This window comes from Meles meles, chromosome 19, assembly GCF_922984935.1.
Source record: "Meles meles chromosome 19, mMelMel3.1 paternal haplotype, whole genome shotgun sequence".
NCBI lineage: Eukaryota > Metazoa > Chordata > Mammalia > Carnivora > Mustelidae > Meles > Meles meles.
Window position 1 is genome coordinate 17,428,590 of NC_060084.1, and position 19,514 is coordinate 17,448,103.

The 19,514-nt window shown below is 50.9% G+C and overlaps 2 protein-coding genes across 5 annotated transcripts in view; one reads left to right on the plus strand and one right to left on the minus strand.

Moving 5' to 3' along the window:
* SMPD3 (sphingomyelin phosphodiesterase 3) overlaps positions 1–4,050 on the plus strand; it is an 82,019-nt gene extending 77,969 nt beyond the window's left edge. For both annotated transcript variants that reach the window (XM_045988143.1, XM_045988141.1), the window contains 2 exons: positions 604–766; positions 1,033–4,050. In XM_045988143.1, coding sequence (XP_045844099.1) covers positions 604–766; positions 1,033–1,134 — 265 coding nt within the window. In that variant the 3' untranslated portion in view covers positions 1,135–4,050. The remainder of the gene's footprint in view (positions 1–603; positions 767–1,032) is intronic.
* The window catches only part of PRMT7 (protein arginine methyltransferase 7), a 53,784-nt gene that overhangs the window by 1,472 nt on the left and 32,798 nt on the right, over positions 1–19,514 (minus strand). For 2 of the 3 annotated variants that reach the window (XM_045988140.1, XM_045988138.1), the window contains exons 9-18: positions 17,042–17,169; positions 16,252–16,387; positions 14,723–14,806; positions 14,098–14,145; positions 13,369–13,458; positions 8,319–8,480; positions 7,169–7,243; positions 6,238–6,398; positions 5,439–5,535; positions 5,010–5,221 (exon numbers count right to left, since the gene is read on the minus strand). In XM_045988140.1, coding sequence (XP_045844096.1) covers positions 5,057–5,221; positions 5,439–5,535; positions 6,238–6,398; positions 7,169–7,243; positions 8,319–8,480; positions 13,369–13,458; positions 14,098–14,145; positions 14,723–14,806; positions 16,252–16,387; positions 17,042–17,169 — 1,146 coding nt within the window. In that variant the 3' untranslated portion in view covers positions 5,010–5,056. Of the gene's footprint in view, positions 1–5,009; positions 5,222–5,438; positions 5,536–6,237; positions 6,399–7,168; positions 7,244–8,318; positions 8,481–13,368; positions 13,459–14,097; positions 14,146–14,722; positions 14,807–16,251; positions 16,388–17,041; positions 17,170–19,514 lie in introns of those variants that run through there. The other variant, XM_045988139.1, reaches the window with a different exon arrangement.

Genomic DNA, 19,514 nt, shown 5'->3' on the forward strand with positions numbered 1-19,514 from the left:
ACCCCTTTCTCAGCATGCCTGGTCCCCAAAGTATCCTGAGGCCTACAGTGATCATTCCTGTGTCAGAGGAGAGCTCATGTGGCACAGCCGCTCAAAGATAGACCCAGGAATCCAGTCCCAGAATAGGGCCTGGGTTCTCTCCTGGCTCCCCCCAGCCCCCTGCTGACCTGAAACAACAGTCCCAGGAGGTCTGGGGACTTCTGGAAGAGAAGAGTCCCTGAGGTTCCCTGCAAAGACCCTTTGCCGAAACAGGCCCCCCAGCTGGCTCCAAGCAAAGCCCTGTTCTGCTCCTGTTTCCATCTCAGCCCCAGGTTCTGGGCGATGCTGTGTCCAAACTTCAGCCACAGCCACGCCCAAGGACATTCCCGGATGGACTCTGGAGTGACTTGGCTCAGCCAGGAATTCATAGACTCACACTGAGTATCCCTCCACCCAGGCCCTTTCTGGCTCCATGGGCAGACTTATCTTAAACACAGGGTTTGGTCTGACCTGCTTCTCTCTCACTTGGGGATGAGAACGTGGCTCTACACTCAGGATCTGGGGTCTGGGGAAGGGGGCAAAGGGGCTCACCTCACATCCTGTGCCTTCCTGTGTGTCGAGCAGGGTCTTGGAGAGCGAGGAAGGCCGCAGGGAGTACCTGGCCTTCCCCACCAGCAAGAGCCCTGGGGCAGGCCAGAAGGGACGCAAGGACCTGCTGAAGGGCAATGGCAGGCGCATCGACTACATGCTGTATGCGGAAGAGGGGCTGTGCCCGGACTGGAAGGCCGTGAGTCTGGGGCAGGCTGGGCAGCCAGGCCACGCCTGTAGATAGGGGACCCTTGCCCTGCACCCCTCAACAGCACAGAGCTCTCCTCTGAAAACCAGACTGGTCAGTCCCAAAGACCTTGGGGCTACACGTAAGGCTCCCACCCCTCAGTCTCCAGGAAGATCCTGGCCAGTTCCAGCCCTTAGCCCGCAGCCCCACTCCTGCCCTCTGGGCCCCTCCTTTGTAGAATATCCTCTGGATCTAAAAGGAATGCTTTTCCCCAACAGGAGGTGGAAGAATTCAGTTTTATCACCCAGCTGTCCGGCCTGACTGACCACCTCCCAGTGGCCATGCGGCTGATGGTGTCTGCAGGGGAGGAGGAGGCATAGACCAGCCATGTCATTCCGAGCAGCAGGGCCTCTGCCAGCCCTTTGAGCCGCAGCACCTCTCTGGCCGTGTCCCCTCCAGCCAGCACCCCTGGTGCTGGGGGAGGAGGGCAGGGACCCGGGGGTAGCCTCGGTCTGTCCCAGGTGAGCTGGAACCAGCGCCACCCTGCACCTCTGGGCACTGACGGTGGACAGAGGAGTCAGGCCGGCCTTGGGAGCCGCAGCTGCCCAACAGTGCCATTCTTTCGAAACGTGATTTTCTACAAATCTACAGCACAACCTAGTTTGTAACCCGGGGGTTAGTATGAGAACCGGGTTTCTGTACTCTTTGTATCTCTTCTCAAGCTTCGTCCAGGGTTCATTATTTTTGTCCGCTGCCATATCGTCTCGCATGCCTGCACCCTCGCATGCACACTGCCCGCATGTCACGTGCCACACCGTAGCCACACAGACCCCTAACTCGGGCCTCACCCAAGGCCGAACTCCAAACACAATCAGAACCAGCCAAAGAAGCATTCCTGGGCACAGGGCTGCCAGCGCCCGCCTCCAGCCTGGACGGCCAGCAAGCTGGAACCATGAGGATGTGTCCAGTTACCAGCAAGCCCCAGCTCTTCCCAGGGTCTTGCATTCAAGGGCGATTACATTTTAAAAAGAAAAACAGAAAAAGTTAAGAAAACCACCCTTCACTTTAGAGGGTCTGCAAACCATGAGGGAGAACTCTGCTTGGGCTCCCCCTCCCAGCCAGCCAGGGCCCCAGAGGCTCCCCCAAGAGACTTCAAAGTGGGCAAAGGGAATCTGAGACAGTATCCCTTTTTCACAGGGAGAAGGGGAACTGATGCTCTAAGAGGGTGGGGGTGGGGGCTTCAGGTATTCCAAATGGTCGATTTATGGCTTCTCTTCTGTCAAAACCAACACAACCTTTTTCTGCCTGATCCCATTTCCCTTCTGGACACCTCTCTGGTTTGGGACCAAGCTTTCCCTGGCTGAGCTCAGGAACTGTCCGCCTGCCTCTGGGGTGAGGCTGCAGTTCTGTCCTCCCAGGCCCATCCTGAAAGGTGACCCAGGGGCCCTGGATGAAGAGGCAGAAAGCCCGGGTGCAGACCGGTCTGTCCCCTCCCCCTCACCAGTGTGGAGGCTGGGGGTGAAGGCCAAGGGCCACTGCTTGCCTGAGGCAGCGCGTGGTCCTGGTTGGCATCTAGGCCCACAGATGCTCCCTCTGCCACCACGGGACCAGGGCCAACCCTGGGTACCCGGGCAGGACATGGCAGAGCACACAGGGGAGGTCTGCAGCTCCCCACTCCACAGCAGCCCTGCCTCTGCCCACCTGCCTTTTAAAACACACCCGGGATTGTTTCCCACAGTCAGGCGATGGAGGGAGGGATCTGATTCCCAGTGCAAGGACCCTCCAACTCGGAAGACTGTTTTTGTCAACCCCTACTGGTCCCCTCCTTGAAGCGCCCTGACCTTGTGCCCACTTGGCTCAGAGCCAGATCTGCCCAGCGAGGCTGGGGAGTGCACCAGGACCCTTTGAATACTGGAAGCCTCCTGGTGCCAGTGTGCGGATGCTGTGCCTTGTCACCCACTTGAGCTGCAAAAGGAACCCAGATGGGGGTTGGGGGTTGAGCAGACAACCACCCAGAGGCAGGCCCTGTGCTGGAGAAGACACTCCAGAGAACCACACACATGGGGGCACTGGTTTGTCCCAGGCAGTGTCTGGGCTGAGGGCTTCGCTGCAAGGAGCGTTCATTCCCTAAGCCCCCAGCCCCACCCTGAGTGCAGAGCTAGGAGGGCCGGCCCACCGCTGAGCACAGTCCTGCCTGCGCTCTCTCCCTCCAAGAGCCTGGCCTCCAAGGTCCTGGGCGAGGCTCTGTGGGGTCAGAGGGGACCCTGCTCCTAGGAGCAGCCAAGAAGCTCTGCTCACACAGGCAGGGTCCAACTGAACACACTCAACACCTGGTTGGCTGGGACTGAGCCATGGCCTCCAAGCCTCGAGTCAGCTATGTCCAAGAGAAAGGAGAGACGAGACAGAGGCCAGGATTCCTGAAGCAGAGAAATGCCAGCCCCTCCTCCATCCCTCGAGGAGCCACCTCCCACCCAGGGCAGCTCTACGAGAGAGAGCCACGGCACAGGGGCACCTGCTTCTCTCCCTCCTCACAGGGTGGCCTTAGGCAAGTCATACCCCCCTGTGCCTCGGTCATTTCCTGTCCTAATGAGGTCGCCTCTGCCCAGCCTGGCCCTGGCATCTGGAGCCAGGCCAGCCTGCATCCCACGCCCCCTCGCGCTTCCCTCTGGCACTGCCTCATTGCTGAGGCCACCCTGCCGACCACACGTTTCATCACGGCTGTGGGTTCCTAGGACCACGCACAAGCCAGACTTTTCCAGTGTGATTTTTTAAAAAAAGAAAACACTATCAGGATCTCAGATTCTGTGGCATCTAGGCCTAGGAGGGGTGGACACAGGGGTCATCCAAATCCCCACCCACGGCCCCATGCCCGCCCCAGGCCCGGCCTCCTCCACAGAAGCCAGGAGGCGGGGGTCAGCTTCGGAAGGAAACGGTCATTTCCATTTGTCCAAACCACCTTGAGTTTTAAGTATGAATATTAACCTTGATGCTTTTTAACTATTGTATTAACTTGCTGAGATTTAGAAATACTGTTTTAAAAAAAGAAAAAAAAACAATTTTTTAATTTCTGTATTTTTTTCTGTATTGTATTCCTCATGGGACATTAGGGGTTTTATATGGTAAGCACACCTAAGGTTTTGGTAAAAATATTATCAAATATATATCCAGACGATTCTTCCCTAGAAGAAAAACAATCTTTACACCTGATAAAATATTTTGAAAAGAGAGGTGTTTTTTCCCTTTATTGGTGCTGAACAGAAGGACAGATAATAAGAAAATAAAACTGTGAGGCTCAAGGCTGGTGTTCTCTTATTTGAGCGACAAGCTGGGGCCCACCTTTCCTGCCTCTGCCTCCTCACCCAAGCAGCATGGGAACAGGCTAAGTCTGCCCTAACTGCCAGAAAACCAGGCCACCTGGGTTCCCACTACCTCCTGTTCCGTCTGGAGTGGGAATAAAGAATGAAGGGCACCTCGAGTTGGGGAGAAGCAAGGCTGGAACCGCCTCAGGACACTCTGGTCTGCTGCTGCAAAGCAAGGGGGCCAGGCTGGGGTGGGGCGGCTACACGGTACCCATCAGCCCAGGCCTCATAGTTGGCAGGAGGTCCTTCTGCTAGAATGGGGGCACACAGGAAAAGGCTTTACCTCCTGGCTCCTCCTCCTGATGGCTGGTTTCCCAGGTCTGCATCTCAGGAAATGCTTTGAGACCACCTCTTCCCTATGCTCTGAGCAGTAGCCGGATGTCCAGGTGTCAAGTCCCAGTCACTTGCTGATGCTGTGTACTGAGGCTAGACGCTTACAGGTGTATCCGGGTAACGTCACCCAACACACAAGAAGGACGGCGCTGCCATGGTCTTTCAGGCCCAGGGCCTAGCCACAAGTCAGCAGCTCCGCCTCTAGGATCCACTCCCAGCTAGAGCCAGGCAGGAGGGACCAGAGTTCCTGAGTATAGGTAAGGCCTCTCCCACAGGGGCAGCCCAACCACCCACGCTCTTCACAGCTGAGAGCACACAAGCCACCCAGCCCACTCCCAGCACAGCACAGGGACACTGCCACGTGAGAGCTTCTGGAGTGCTTCAGACCCACAGCAGGGAGGGCTCCCTGGTCCCTCCTCAGCTCCAAATTCAGTCAGCAGATCGTGCTGCCTGTCACTCCTGAAGCAAGGAACCGGCGGTGCAAAAATGCAAAAAGGGAAGAGGGCTCCTCAGAGCCCAGAGATTCAACTGAGCCCTGAAAAGAGACAGGGCCTTCACACCACTCAGAGCCCAGAGACCTTGGGCCACTTTATTTCTCAACAAGTGAGGGTCAGCTCCCATCCTCCAGGGTGAAATCCATGCTGATGTCTCCAGTGTGGGGGTGGAACTCCACGGTGTAGCTGACGGTCCGAGGGCTGCCCCGTGGGACCCCACAGTCCGGGCGGGTGAAGAAGTACACAGCCTGCTTGCAGTGCGGGTTCCAGCAACAGTCCCCCTGTAGAAGCAACAAGAAGGTAGTGAGGGCTCCTGGCACCGGAGCCCCCTCCTGGTCAGCCTCCACCCCGGAGCCACTCGCCACGAGAAGCTGCTGCTCAGGCCCAGGTGACCTGGGCCACAGAGGAGTCACAATCTGGCTGCCTATGCCAGGGATACCCAGAGGAGCGCCAGCTCACGGGGTTGGCCTGCTCTGGGACTCAGGTACACAGCACTACCTTGTCGTCTGGAGGCTTCAGGAGGCCGGTGCTGACAGTGCTGTCCGGGGTCAGTTGGTATTCCATCCACAGGACGGCCCCGTGGCTCCTCCCAGGCCTGGGGGTGGGGGGATGTTGGGCCACAGAGAAACAGCCGTGCAAAAGATAGGCAAGCATAGCCACAGCTTCCCTCTGCCTTCCAGAAACCACTGGTCTTTCCTTCCTGCCCAATCAGGAGGCTAATACCACCTGGCTAAAGGCTACTTGGTGAAATACTGAGCAAAAAGAACCACAATCAAAGCCCCACTTGCTCCCTGTAGCCTGGCCAAGCACTTAAAAGAGGAACCATGGGGCCAGAGTGTTTCCTCAGGAAAGCAGCAGCTCCTCCCTGTGAAGGGCGCTGGAGCTAGATGGCCCAACCGTGCCTCACAATGAGCAGCCCTTACCAATTCCTAAGCCGCTTTAGTTCCCAGCAGAGTTCCGGAAAAATGGCCCAATGAGTAACCATAGCAACCAAAAAATTACATTTCTCTACAGCTCTGATTCTCATGCCGCTGAGTTCAACAGGAGCTGCAGATGTGGGGGGATGTGCAAAGCCCACTCTGGTTCTCCCTCTCCACCTGAACACACCTAGGGGCTGTGGGGACCCGCCACAGACTCAGGCCACTTCGGACAGGAAGGGCAAGGCCCAAATAAGGAGGCCATCCCACCCACGTGAAAGCGACAGAAGTAAGTGCTTAGCCACCAGAGCAGTAACTAGACTGAAAGCAGGCCCTACCCTCTCTTCCCCCACCTGCTGCGCCCTGGAACCTGTTCTCACCTCCTCAGCTCGATGGAGCCCTCAGCACGGACGGGGTGTGGGGGGACTGGGTGCCGAAAATCAAAGGTCAGGATCTGCTGGGGCTGGGACAAGCAGCGGCATGGGTATTCCCACAGCGGGTGGGGCTCGGCCTCCTTGCTCTCCCTGAAGTCCAGGGCACGCTGAGAAGGTTAAGGAGAGGTGAGGGTGTGCAGAAACAAAGACAGAGCCGACAGCCTAGGGATGAGGGGCTCATGTCCAGTCTCCAAGGTCTAGGCCCATGGTCCTTCACCCCCTTGGCCCAGGTCCCTCAGAATAACTGCCGCAGTCGCCTAGGACAGTGGGTCTTCACAGAAAGACCACAGGCGACTGGAGCAGACCAGCTGCCTTCTCCCTCCCCACTACTGCACTCAAGGGTCTCTGCAGCGAGCTGCTTCACCTAAGCCTCATTATCTCCCTTTTAAGATGGGATGACTTGGCCAGTCTCCTTAGCTACTCTGAGAGCCAAATGTCTGCAGTGGTTAAAACAAAACAAAACAACAACATCTGGCACTTGGACGTGCGCCCATTCAGTGACCCTTCCTGAGCACTACAGCTGCCAGGTCATCCTGACATGAGGCTCCCAGTCCAGAGACTCAAGACAGGAGTCACAGTGTCCGGGGACACTAGCCTTCAGCGGAGAATGGGGCCAGGCAGGAATGCTGCACCGCAGGTGATCTCTGGGCTGCCGCCTGAAGGTCACATATGAGCTGGTAGCAAGGAGTGTGTAAAGCCAAGCAGGGTGCAGCCCAAGGGTCAGGGGTAATGGGTGGGGTATGAAACGGGGCCAGACTCAGGATCTACAGGCCCACTTGCACTGTGTAAAGGAAGGCCAAGTGCGAGGGACAGGACGCTGTGGCCACATGGAGGGGGTGGATAGAACACTGCGGGGAGGAAGTGGGGCCCCACCGACCTTAATCATATCATCCATGATGTGCACATCAAAGCCTTCACAGTTACCACAGGGACTCCGGATCCGCCACAGGTCCTATAAGGAAGGCCCAGCCCTTGTGGACACTCAGCCGGAGATGGACATCACAGGTTCTGTAGGACAGCACGCCAGCTCCCACACCCACCCACAGGCACGGAAGTATAATGACAAGAGCAAGAAGTGTCAGTGAAGTCGGGCTGGGGGTGGCCCGGCCCCAACCCAGAGGCACACCATGTTCCCCACACTTGGAAGAGAGCCCCAGGTTGACAGGGCTGAGAGATGATCAAGGATCCAGGATGGTCGCTCAAATCTGCCAAGTCTCACATGACCCTAAGTCCTTTCCCAAAGGAGGACAATCGGCCAGAGCCACTGGGATGGGGTTTCTTTGGGAAGAAGTCTGTAAACGAGCTCCTGAGACTCTGCACCTATGATCAGGGCACGAGGACAGTGGGAGGGAGGGGACCAGAAGTGTACACAGGCCCACCAATTTTTTTGTCCCATTCCCATATTCCCTCCTGGGCCAAAAAAGCCAGAACGCCCGTGGAAATCTCATCAGGTAAATAAACAACACAGAAGAAATGCCCAGAAAATAAGCCACAGAGCCACTTAGCTGGATGAAGCTGCTCTTATCAAAGAAATATCAAAGGAGGTTCACTCTACTTCCAAGGTTGAAAGCATTTCAAAATCCTTTTAAGAAGAAATGCCTTTCCCAAAACGACTTTGTGACTGGTTCTGCTTTGATGAGAAAATTAAAATGAAGCTTTTCAATTTTTTCTTGCATAAAGAAGCTGACTTTACATCTCAAAATGCTTTTAACTGGAGCGTCAGCTCTTAGTAAGAGCAGAGCGAGCCAAACAGCATGTCTTCTGAAACTCTTCACTTATGCTTTTTAATTATTCTGATAAGGGATAATTGTAAAATGACAACACACAGCCATTTCCATTTCATATGCCAAATTACTGCATTTGTACAAAGGCAAGCCTTTTCCATACAAGCCTGCAGTGTGCTGACACAGAAAAGCAGAGCCTCCTATCGTTAGGACTCACACTGTTCCATCTGCACCCAGGGTCTCTGCAAGAAAACCAGGACCCCCGCCTCCCACCCCTTCTGCAACAACTTCTGGGTGGCCTACCCTGAACTCCACAACCACAGCGTGCAGCGAGGCGGCCTGGGGCAGCACCACAGCACCAGGTCCCAGATGCTGGTCCACGGCGGTCCGCACATACCAGAAATAGAGGTTGTGCCACGGCAGCAGACTGGTGGTGAAGAACGGCTCCCCCATGAGGAGAGAGACCTGGCAACCAGAGCAAGAAGCAATCAGAATGATCTAGCTAAAGAGTGAAGGCAGGCTACAAGTGTCATGGGAAACATGGAAATAAAAAGGCACTCATTCACTCACTCGGGCTACCAGTGAGCACGCCGGGTCTGCACCTGCTCTGAAGGACACAAAGATGAGAAGCACACCTGAGCCCTGCCCTCGGGAGCACAGAGGGGTAAAGGGAACAGACAGAGCTGGGGCCATCCTTGTACAGTGCGGTAAGCTGTACAAGGCGAGGAAGGGACATGTGGAGGGACCCCAGAAGGAACAGCATCAGAAGGCCTGAATGGCATCCTGTTAGTTGGTCCCCACTCACAGCTCATCATGACAGTCGGTTATCAGTGCTCCTCTATCAGGCTTCCTTGCTAGGTTCTGAGCACCACAGAAGTGGGGACGTTGGCAGCACAGTACCCCAGCACCCTACAAAGTGCCTGGCCCTGAGCAAATGGTCAGTAAATGTTTGCCAAGTTAATGAACAAACATATCACTAGGAGTCAGAAAAGCACAAGGCCAGGGATTCTAGCAGAGGGATGCAGGGGCAAAAGCACGGATGTGACAGCAAGGCCCTTCAGGAGCTTGTTACATGAGCAAACACAGTAGGATCAGCAATGGGTGAGGCCGGAAGAATGGAGAGGAGCCAGGTAGCCCAAAGGCAGCTGATGACAGGTCAAGGGCACTGGACTCTTTCCTGGAGATAAGAGGAGATCTCTAAATGCTTTCCTCAGGGGTTCAAAATGAGAAGAAATGTGTTTTGTTCTAAGATTTTATTTTAAAGAGTGAGTGAGATAGCACGGGACAGGAACGGGTCAGAGGGAGAAGCAGACTCCCCACTGAGTTGCTCAACCAACTGAGCCACCCAGGCGCCCAAGAGGAAATGTGTTTTAGAAAGAGCCCTCTGACAATGAAGCATGTGGAGATACCACCCACAGGGAGCATGGGCACAGGAGAGGACTTGGCTGGGTACTGCAATAGTCCAAGCAAGGAGCAGAGAGTGTACAGAAGAAGGACTGGGAGATGTGGCAGAGGCTGAGGAGACAGGGTACCCAGGCGGTGGCCCAAGCAGATGGGCATCAAGGGAGAGGGCAGTCTAAGACGACACGCTGTAAGGAAGATGCAGAAGGAAACACTGAAGACAGAAAAGAGTTGGCCCTACAACACTGGAACAAGGCAAGAAAGCCTGGTCTCACCCCTGCTAGTCACCACTCTACTGACCTGGAGGCTAGCGAGTGTGCCATTATCAGTGGCTTATAGAACCGGAGTATTTTTTATTTTTTTATTTTTAAAGATTTTATTTATTTATTTGACAGACAGAGATCACAAGTAGGCAGAGAAGCAGGCAGAGAGAGAGGAGAAAGCAGGCTCCCCGCTGAGCAGAGAGCCCGAATCGGGGCTCGATCCCAGTACCCTCGGATTATGACCTGAGCCAAAGGCAGAGGCTTTAACCCACTGAGCCACCCAGGTGCCCCCAGAGTATTTTTAAAATTCTCATCTATGAGAGGGACAGAAAAAAGTACAACTTGGACTGAGTATTCAGACAGTGGCATTCATAGCAGCTGAAAAGCAGAAACAAGCCAAGTGTCCATCAACTGCTGAACAGAAAAAAAAATGTGGTCTATCCAACGCAATGGAATATTCTTCAGCAGTAAGAAGAAATGGGAGTACTGATTTATGCTACAATGTGGATGAACCTTGAAAAAAGCCAACCACAAACAGACCACACATTTCATATGATTGATTCCATTTCTATGTAATGTCCAGAATCTAAAAATCTCTGGACAAAAAGTAGATTGGGGGTTGCCTACAGGCTGGGAGGACTGGGGGCAAATGGGAAGTGACTGCTAATGGGCACAGGGCTTCTTTTTAGGTGATGAAAATGTTCTAAAACAAACTGTAGTGATGACTATACAACCTTATAATGCACTAAATCACTGAATTTCACACTTCAAGTGGGTGAATTGTATGGTATGTGAATTATATATCAAAAACACTCTTAAAAAAAAAAAGGCATGGGGAAAAAATGGGCAAAAGAATAGCTATGTCACCAAATTAGACGTGGGACAGCTAATGAGCACATGCAAAGGTGTTCAAGTTCAACATCATTAGTCATTAGGCAAATACAAATCAAAATTATGAGACATTACTACACAGCCTAAAATGACCATAATAAAAATGACAGACAGTAGGGAAGTGCCAATAAAGATACAGAAAAATTGAACTTTCATACATGTTACTAGTGGGATGTAAAATGGTATAGCTGCTTTGACAATAGTGTAGCGGTATCTTTTTTTTTTTTTTTTTTTAAGATTTTATTTATTTGACAGACAGAGATCACAAGTAGGCAGAGAGGCAGGCAGAGAGAGGGAAGGAAGCAGGCTCCCTACTGAGCAGAAAGCCCGATGTGGGGCTTGATCCCAGGACCCTGAGATCACTACCGGAGCGGAAGGCAGAGGATTAACCCACTGAGCCACCCAGGTGCCCCCAGTGTAGCGGTATCTTAAAAAGTTAAACAAAGGGGTGCTTTCGTGGCTCAGGCATTAAGCGTCTGCCTTCGGCTCAGGTCATGATCTCAGGGTCCTGGAATGGGGCCTCACATCAGGTTCCCTGCTCAGCGGGAAGCCTGCTTCTCCCTCTCCCACTCCCCATGCTTGGGCTCCCTCTCTCACTGTCTCTCCCTCTAATAAACAAAATCTTTAAAAAAAAAAAAGAAAAAGAAGTATTAAAAAAAACCACCACACAATTCAGTGATTCCAAGCCTCCGCATCCTAGAGAATTAAAAACACATATCCTCACAAAGACATCGGTCCACGCTCACAGCAGCTATGGCGGCGCCTGGCTGGCTCAGCCCGAAGGACACAGAACTCTTGATCTCAGGGTCCTGATTCTGAGCACCATGTTGGGCACAGAGATTATATGGACAAATAAAACTTCTAAACAAATTTAAATTTAAAAACCTAGCTGCCGTGGTTCCCTCCTAAAACTAAAAAAAAAAAAAAAGAAAGAAAGAAAGAAAGAAAAAAGTTCACAGCAGGGTGCCTGGGTGGCGGTTAAGCGGCAGCCTTCAGCTCAGGTCATGATCTCAGGGTCCTGGGATCAAGTTCCACATCGGGCTCTCTACTCAGCAGGGAGCCTGCTTCCCTCTCTCTCTCTCTCTACATACTTGTGATCTCTCTCTGTCAAATAAATAAATAAAATCTTTAGGAAAAAAGTTCACAGCAGCATTATTTTAAAGGCCAACAGTCGTTTTTGAAACAATCCAAACACCCACCAGGAGGTGAGTGGAGAAACAACATGTGCACGGCACACTATTCAGCACTGAGAAGGAACAAAATGCCAGCATGTTCTACAACATGGACGAACCTCAAAGGTGTGACCAGTGAAAGAAGCCCAACACTAGGGGCGCCTGGGTGGCTCAGTGGGTTAAACCACTGCCTTCGGCTCAGGTCATGATCTCAGGGTCCTGGGATCGAGTCCCGCATCGGGCTCTCTGCTCAGCGGGGAGCCTGCTTCCCTCTCTCTCTCTCTCTGCCTGCCTCTCTGCCTTGTTGTGATTTCTCTCTGTCAAATAAATAAATAAAATCTTTAAAAAAAAAAAAAAAAGAAGCGCAACACTAAAGCTCACATGTCGTTTTATTCCACTTATATAAAATGCAAAGAAAACACTAATTTATAGACAGAAACCAGATCAGTGGTTTCCTGGGTCTAGGGGCTAGGTGACAGAAATGCTCTAAAACTGGAATATGCGAGAGTTGTATAATTAAACAAATTTACAAAAAATCACTGAATTGCACACTTGAAATGGGTTAATTTTATGGCATGTCAATTCTCAGCAAAGCTGTCAAAAAATAAAGTTGGCAAAGAAAGATGATCGATTCCAGCTTGAAGGGCCTGCGGGATATGTAAGGAAAGCTATCCAGTTGGCACTTGGACATAAGAGATTTGCAGTCCCAGCTTTGTCGGCCCAAGAATCCCTTATGGGAAAGGACATGATTACCCAGAGAAGAGACCCAGAGGGACAGAAAAGACAAGGAGAAAGTACCAAGAAACACTGCTATAGGAAGGATCGAGTAAAGGAACACAAACCCATGAGAAGCTGAGAAAGAGCAGCTAGAGAGAAAAAACCTGGAAAAAGCAGTCTCTCTCTCCTTCTTTAAAGATTTTACTTATTTGAGAGAGAGAAAGAAAGAGCTCATGCGAGCAGGGGGTGGGCAGAGGGAGAGAGAGAACCTTAAGCTCTCCATGAGGACGACTCGACCCCAGGACCCTGAGATCATGACCTGAGCCAAAATCAACAGCCGGATGCTCAACCGACTGAGCCACCCAGGTGCCCCTGAAAAAAGCAGTCTCTTATGGACCTAAAAAGAAATGTGTTAAGAAAGGTGTTCTGTCACCTAGCCCCTAGACCCAGGAAAGCACTGATCTGGTTTCTGTCTATAAATTAGGGTCCAAGAGGCTGGTGAGAGGAAATGTGCAGGAACACTGTGTTTGGTTTCTCAGGTCACTAAGGGGTGGGAGTAGTTTCAGAGGCACACTGGGTGGGGTGGGGTGATCAGAAGACCAACTACCATGGGGGACAGACAATCAGAAGATCAACCGCAGCCGTGGCAGGAAGTAAGCAGAAAGGCGAACCAAAACACAGGAGCAAGTGGAGCTGGAGTGCTGGGAAGGGGGACCACAGAGAGGCTCCAACATGCAGCTGTTCATCCCAAGACAGCCACTGTGCCCTCCCTCAGAAGCAGCAGAGATCAGCTAGAGTTGAGAGCAGCCAAGTCAGGGGTGGGAGCCCCCCCTGCAGCCGCGAGAAGGGGGCGCTCAGACCGGTGCGGTGCTGTGCCCTCCATGCAAAGACAGAGCCATCACCACTCACCTTTTCACCCTCCAAGTCTGCAGACGTTAACAACTCAGGCCGTTTCTCTATTATGTGAACTTTATCTTCCACGTGGTTAGCCTTGAAAATCTTAACAAGAAAAAAAATTAAAGTACTCTTTTTGTCCAGGAAAAACAAACCCCTCAGAGTTCCCTTGTCTGTTTGCAGTTTTCTGGCCAAACAGTTCTAGAGGACCACTTTCATCTGCTTTGTGGAAATTCTCTCCTCCAGGGGCATCCTGTGCCCCAAGGATGAGATCACTAGCAAAATGCTGTAATAGCAAAACAAATTTTTCTTGCAAGCATGTAAGCAGGACTTAGCCACAGGCTTATAGTTCTGGGAGTTTCCTTCAGAGAAGAAGAAATCAAAGCCAGTCACCTGGGGGAGAAAGAACGGTCACAGGACCAACTAGTCAGGTGAGCTTGTGAGCAGTGACTCTCTGGGCACCAGGTGGCAAAACCAATCACAGGCTCAGCCGTATCACTGCAAAGATTTTAGTTTTGTTAGTTTTATGCAAAGTGAGGAGAAAAGCCCCAAAACACAAAGCAGAGTCTGGAGGTTTGCTACTATCCAGTGACAGCCCAGATTTCTGAGCCAGCTCTCAAGATGCAGGGGGTTCTCACTAGCTCCCTTAGTGCCAACACAGCATCAAAGCCACCAATCCCAGACACAGGAAGGCAGGCCCCCACCCGGCCCCTCATTATTTCAGCAACGACCATTATCACTCACTTTTTTCATCAGTCTGTGCGAAGCCGCTGAGCTCTCTACTGTAAATACCTAAAGAGAATACCATGCCTTTAGTTGTAGGAGATTCACTTGACAGAAAAAGAAATTAAAGATTAAACATCAACAAGATCATTCCAAGGCAGAAGGTACCACCTAACCAAGTCTACCTGTGCTTTACCCATGGGGACAGCATCCCCTTTTCTCCCCCAAAAGACTTCATTTGAGAGAGAGAGAGGTGCGAGAGCGGGGGAAGGGGGCGACACAGAGGGAGAGGGAGAAGCAGACACCCCACTGAGCAGGGAGGCTTGATCCCAGGACTCTGGGATCATGACCTGAGTGGAAGGCAGACGCTTCATTGACTGAGCCACCCAGCGGCCCCTGCACCACTCCCCCCTTGCCGCACTGACCCTTACAAGGTGCAGACTCTGACACAGGAACTGCAGCTCTACGGGAAAGCTACATCCTCACTCCTGTCTGCACACCGAGGTGATCAACCCCAAAGTCCCCACACCCATGGCAGCTGTGCTCTGCAAAGAGCTTGAGTCACAGAACTATGTACCCAGACCATGTAATATTCAAACTCAAGAGCCGCCTTCGGAAAGGCGGCAGAATGGCACCTGTCCGGTACCTGCTCTGCCCCAAGGTGATGGGCCAGCAAGGACAGCAGACTGCCATCACTGACACAAAGGCACACGCTGTCCGGCTTCAGCACCTGCGGGAGAAGAACCACCTCAACACAGGTTTTCTTACGGTAGGTCAAGAAATTCTTGTTGGCGCACTAACAGAAATGCTTCCCTTCTCCTGACTCCACCAACTCACTCTGTGATGCTTTGATCTGATTCTATACCCTCAACACCCAGCTGGATCTTCTTGGGTCCCCACAGTCAGGCTTGCCAAGCAGTAGCAGCCCCCACCCTCCAATGTACCCACCTCACCCACCTCTCCCCACCCAGACCTCACTGTCAGGAAAGACTCTCCTCAAGCTGTCCTACAAGGCCCAGCTGAAGACCTGCCCCACTTGCTGGGAGCCACCTCCCAGTCTCAGACCTTTCTGGTCACAGCACAGACAGCTGTGGGTCCCTCAAGTGACTGAGCAAAGGCAGCGATTACTTTACAGGCCGCAGAACCCTTGGAGAGAAACTTAAGACAGTGTGGACCCCTTTCTGCAAAAATGCATCCATTTGCATATGTGCACACATTATTTTCCAAGAGGCCCAAGAGACTCCCCTCCAAAGCCTGTGTGTGGTCCTGGCCTAAGAGACCACAGCTACAGGCAGCAGGGAACAAGTGTTTTTAGGCAGGAGAGTTATATAACCAGATTCATTGATTCATTCATACATACATACATATATGTGTGTGTGTATATATATATATATATATATATATATATATATATATTTAAAGATTATATTTATTTGAGAGAGAGAGGATGAGTGGGAGAATGAGAGAGCGAGCCAGGGAGGGGGAGCCCTCAGAGGGAGAAGTAGACTCCCTGCTCTGTAGGGAGCCCAATGTGGGATTCAGTCCTGGGACTCCAGGAACATGACCTGAGCTGAAGGTAGTCACTTAACCAACTGAGCCACCCAGGCGCCCCAACCAGATTCGTATTTCAGAAAATTTAATTTATTTTTATTTTTTATTAATATTATTTTCTGAAGATTTTACTTATTTATTTGACAGAGAGAGAGCAAAAGAGGGAACACAAGCAGGGGGAGAGGGAGAAACGGGCTTCCCGTAGAGCAGGGAGCCAGATGTGGGGCTTGATCCCAGGACCCCGAGATCATGACCTGAACCAAAGGCAGACGCTTAATAACTGAGCCACCCAGGCGCCCCTAGAAAATTTTAGAAAGGAGGCAGATGAAAGGAAGGATGAGGTTGCTGAATCCACTGGGATCACCCACAGCAACTGCTAGGACCACAAAGGCAACACGTTTAGGCAGAGACCAGGTAAGGCTCCCAGACAGAGGCTCTCACAGGAGAGTAGAGAACAAGCCTGGTAATATGCTCCCTGGCTCACCACCTGAGGGCTCACGAGAAGCCGCCGGAAGACCAGGAAGCACAGAAATCAAAACCAACCAACTATAAATAAACAATGAGGTGGGGTCCATAGGACCAACTCTCTCTAGCCTATAACCAGCCAAGGGGCTGCACACTGACCGTTCTCAGGGCCTGGACGTATCGTTCAGTTCTGTCCTGATCATTGATCTCTCCAAACCGAGGCCGGGTCCAGAGCAGATGAGCTTGGCAGTCGCACACGGGTCGTGGTAGGGAGACTCTCTCGTTCTTTTCGGGGCTAGGCCAGGAAATGAACAGACAGACACACACGATGAGCATGACCTGCTAGACACTGGCAGGCATGAAGCCATGGCTCAGGGATCTGCCCGGTAAAGGTGGTGGGCACACCCACATCCTCTAGAGGGCACGAGTCTAGGAACGGGCTTGCAAAGGGGCATTAGAGGTTAGAGGACCCCTCAATTCAAGTCTTCTCATCTAGGTCTCTTCCAAATGGGGGGCCCTGCAACCAGGGCAACTCTTCTGAGTACATGACAATGGACGCTAACAGATCCAGTCACGAAACTTTCACTCTTATTTCTTACTCTCACTCTGTTCAGACACAAACTTGCCCACTCATGCCTCTACAGGGTTTATAAGGTGAACTTCCAGGGGCGCCTGGGTGGCTCAGTGGATTAAGCCGCTGCCTTCGGCTCAGGTCATGATCTCAGGGTCCTGGGATCGAGCCCCGCATCGGGCTCTCTGCTCTGCAGGGAGACTGCTTCCTCCTCTCTCTCTGCCTGCCTCTCTGCCTACTTGTGACCTCTCTCTCTGTCAAATAAATAAATAAAATCTTAAAAAAAAAAAAAAAAAAGATTTATAAGGTGAACTTCCAGAAGCGCACAGTGTCACTGGCCCAGGGCACACCCCACCGCCCATAAGACTCGGGGCATACCTGGTCTTCTGGAGGCTGTACCATACACAGTAGTCGTCGTGGTGGGCTAGCAGGAAGAGGCTTGAGCCTTGGACAACAGGCTCTTCTTGTGGCAGGAAGTACACACACTGCATCCAGTGGTCCCGCCACTGAAACAGGGAATGGAGAATCAACTGTCCCCAAGCTGCAGAAAGGGCAATGTTTCTAATCCAGGAGTCAAAATCCAAGCCCAAACCCGCTTGCAGGGAGATCATGCTGTGGACTACAGATGCCTACTCTTGTCAAAGAGATAAAGAGGAAAATTCTCAAGTGAGTGGCTAATGGCCAGAAAGCTTGCTAGAGTGCTGCTGGCTTTAGAAGGAAGCAATGCGGTCTTCAAGAGGGGTTCAGGACAGGGGACTCCAGCCTCCACCCCATGTGTGTGCATGTGTACTTATGCATGCCTCCACCTCGTGTGCGTGTGCGTGTGTAGGCAATGAGAAGGGAAGCAGAGAGGGAAGATGGGGGAAGAGACAAACAAACATATCAAATGTTAACAACTGGGAAATTTAAGTAAAGGGTGTATCAGTATTTATTTTCATTTATTCTGTTGATTTAGAATTTTTCAAAATAAAAAGTTGGGAAAATAGTACAGAAAGGTCTTGTTCTGTTTATTCTTTTGAATTAAAATTTTTAGGGGAGCCTGGGTGGCTCACTTGGTAAGACTCCAACTCACAATCTCGGGATCATGAGTTCAGGCCCTATGTTGAGCTCCACACCTAGTACAGTACATTTATTTTAAAAATAAATAAATAAAAATAAAATAATATGAAATAGTTTTTAAAGACCTGGAATACTCTAAATTTAGTATTACTCTAAATTACTAAATTATTCTAAATTACTTTAAATTCTAAACAGTTTACGATGATCCAGAGTCAACTTTTAATAAGCTGCATTCATCCTTTTTGACACTACAAGCCCTGTATACAAAATTCTTTGATAAGAAAAACCAAAGGAGACTGAAGAAGATTATGCTAAGTGAAATAAGTCAAGCAGAGAGTCAACTGTCATATGGTTTCACTTACTTGTGAAGCATAAGGAGTACCACAGAGGACACTGGGTGAAGGAAAGGAGAAGGGAGCTGGGGGAAATCCGAGGGGGAGACAAACCATGAGAGACTGTGGACACAGAAACAAACTGAGGGTTCTGGGGGAGGAGGTGGCTGGGAAGGCCTGGTGGTGGGATTAAGGAGGACATGTATTGCATGGAGCACTGGGCGTAGTACATAAACAATGAATCTTGGAATACTGAAAAAGAAAAGTTTAAAAAAAAAGGTAAAGAAAAACTAAAGGAAAAAAGCCATATTCACATGAACACCCTTATTACAGATCCAGACTAGCAAAAACTGGCACTGACCCAAAGGTCCAGTGGCTCAGAAACGGATCTACAAGTCCTTATACAGAATATGAGAAGGCACTGAAGATGGTAACTGCAGACTCCACGCAGCATGAAAACAGAAACTAGCTCCACAATCTCATGTCTGTGGAAAGAGATCAAAAGGGAGCTCTCTGCAGTGACAGGACCCTGAGTGATTTTGGTCTCCTTTTTATTTTACAGAAGGAGGGTTATTACTCTCATAATCTTTAAGCCTTTTTTTAAAAAAACAAAGAACCATCCTAAAAAGTGGATGCCTGGCTCAATTCTGATGAGATGAGTGTGTGCTCATTCTCTGTTATCAGCCAGAACTAAGAAAAACTTGGTCCCTGGGAGACTCCTGAAGCACTGGGGGCAGACACCAGCCCCACTTTTCAGGAACACATTCTGCCTACCCAGATCTGAATTTAACCAAAAGGCAGGTGAATGGCATTTCCAAGTGTCTAAAATGTCTATTTGAACATAATAGTTAGAAAATGACAATGTAACTAGACACGATATAGAATAAGTAAATGCTAACGAGGAAAAAAATTGATTCTCTAAAACTTGTTCTTTTCCTTATTATGCAAACTGACCCAAAGACAAGAGAAGCCTTCCCCAACCCCTCCTGGATTATGGTTCCGAGTTCCCTGACCACCCTGTCCTCATACACCAGCCTCCCAGGTCCTAACGCTAAATTGAGGGCTGCTCACTGAACCCACTGGCCGTTGGCTTAGAATATATTTCAGACCAAGAGCAGTTCAGTGAAGTTATGTATCTCATAGGTGGGTTCTTTTTAGCATATTAAAGTTCTTTTGAACCGTCCCTTTTCCTTAACTGCCCCCAACTCCCAAGGATTTAATCACCACTCCTCAAGACCCTGAGGAAGCAGCTCTTTCTGTCCACTGATCTTGTCACCTTGCTTTAATAAAACTACCTTTTTGCACCAAAGACGTCTCAAGAATTATTTCTTGCTCAGGGGTTCTGGACCTCACCCCACTGAACCTCACCCTGTATTCCAGAACCACAAGGGCAGCACTGTGAAAATATGCAAATGAAAGTATTAGCATTTAACATTCTTATGCTAATTTTACATCCATCA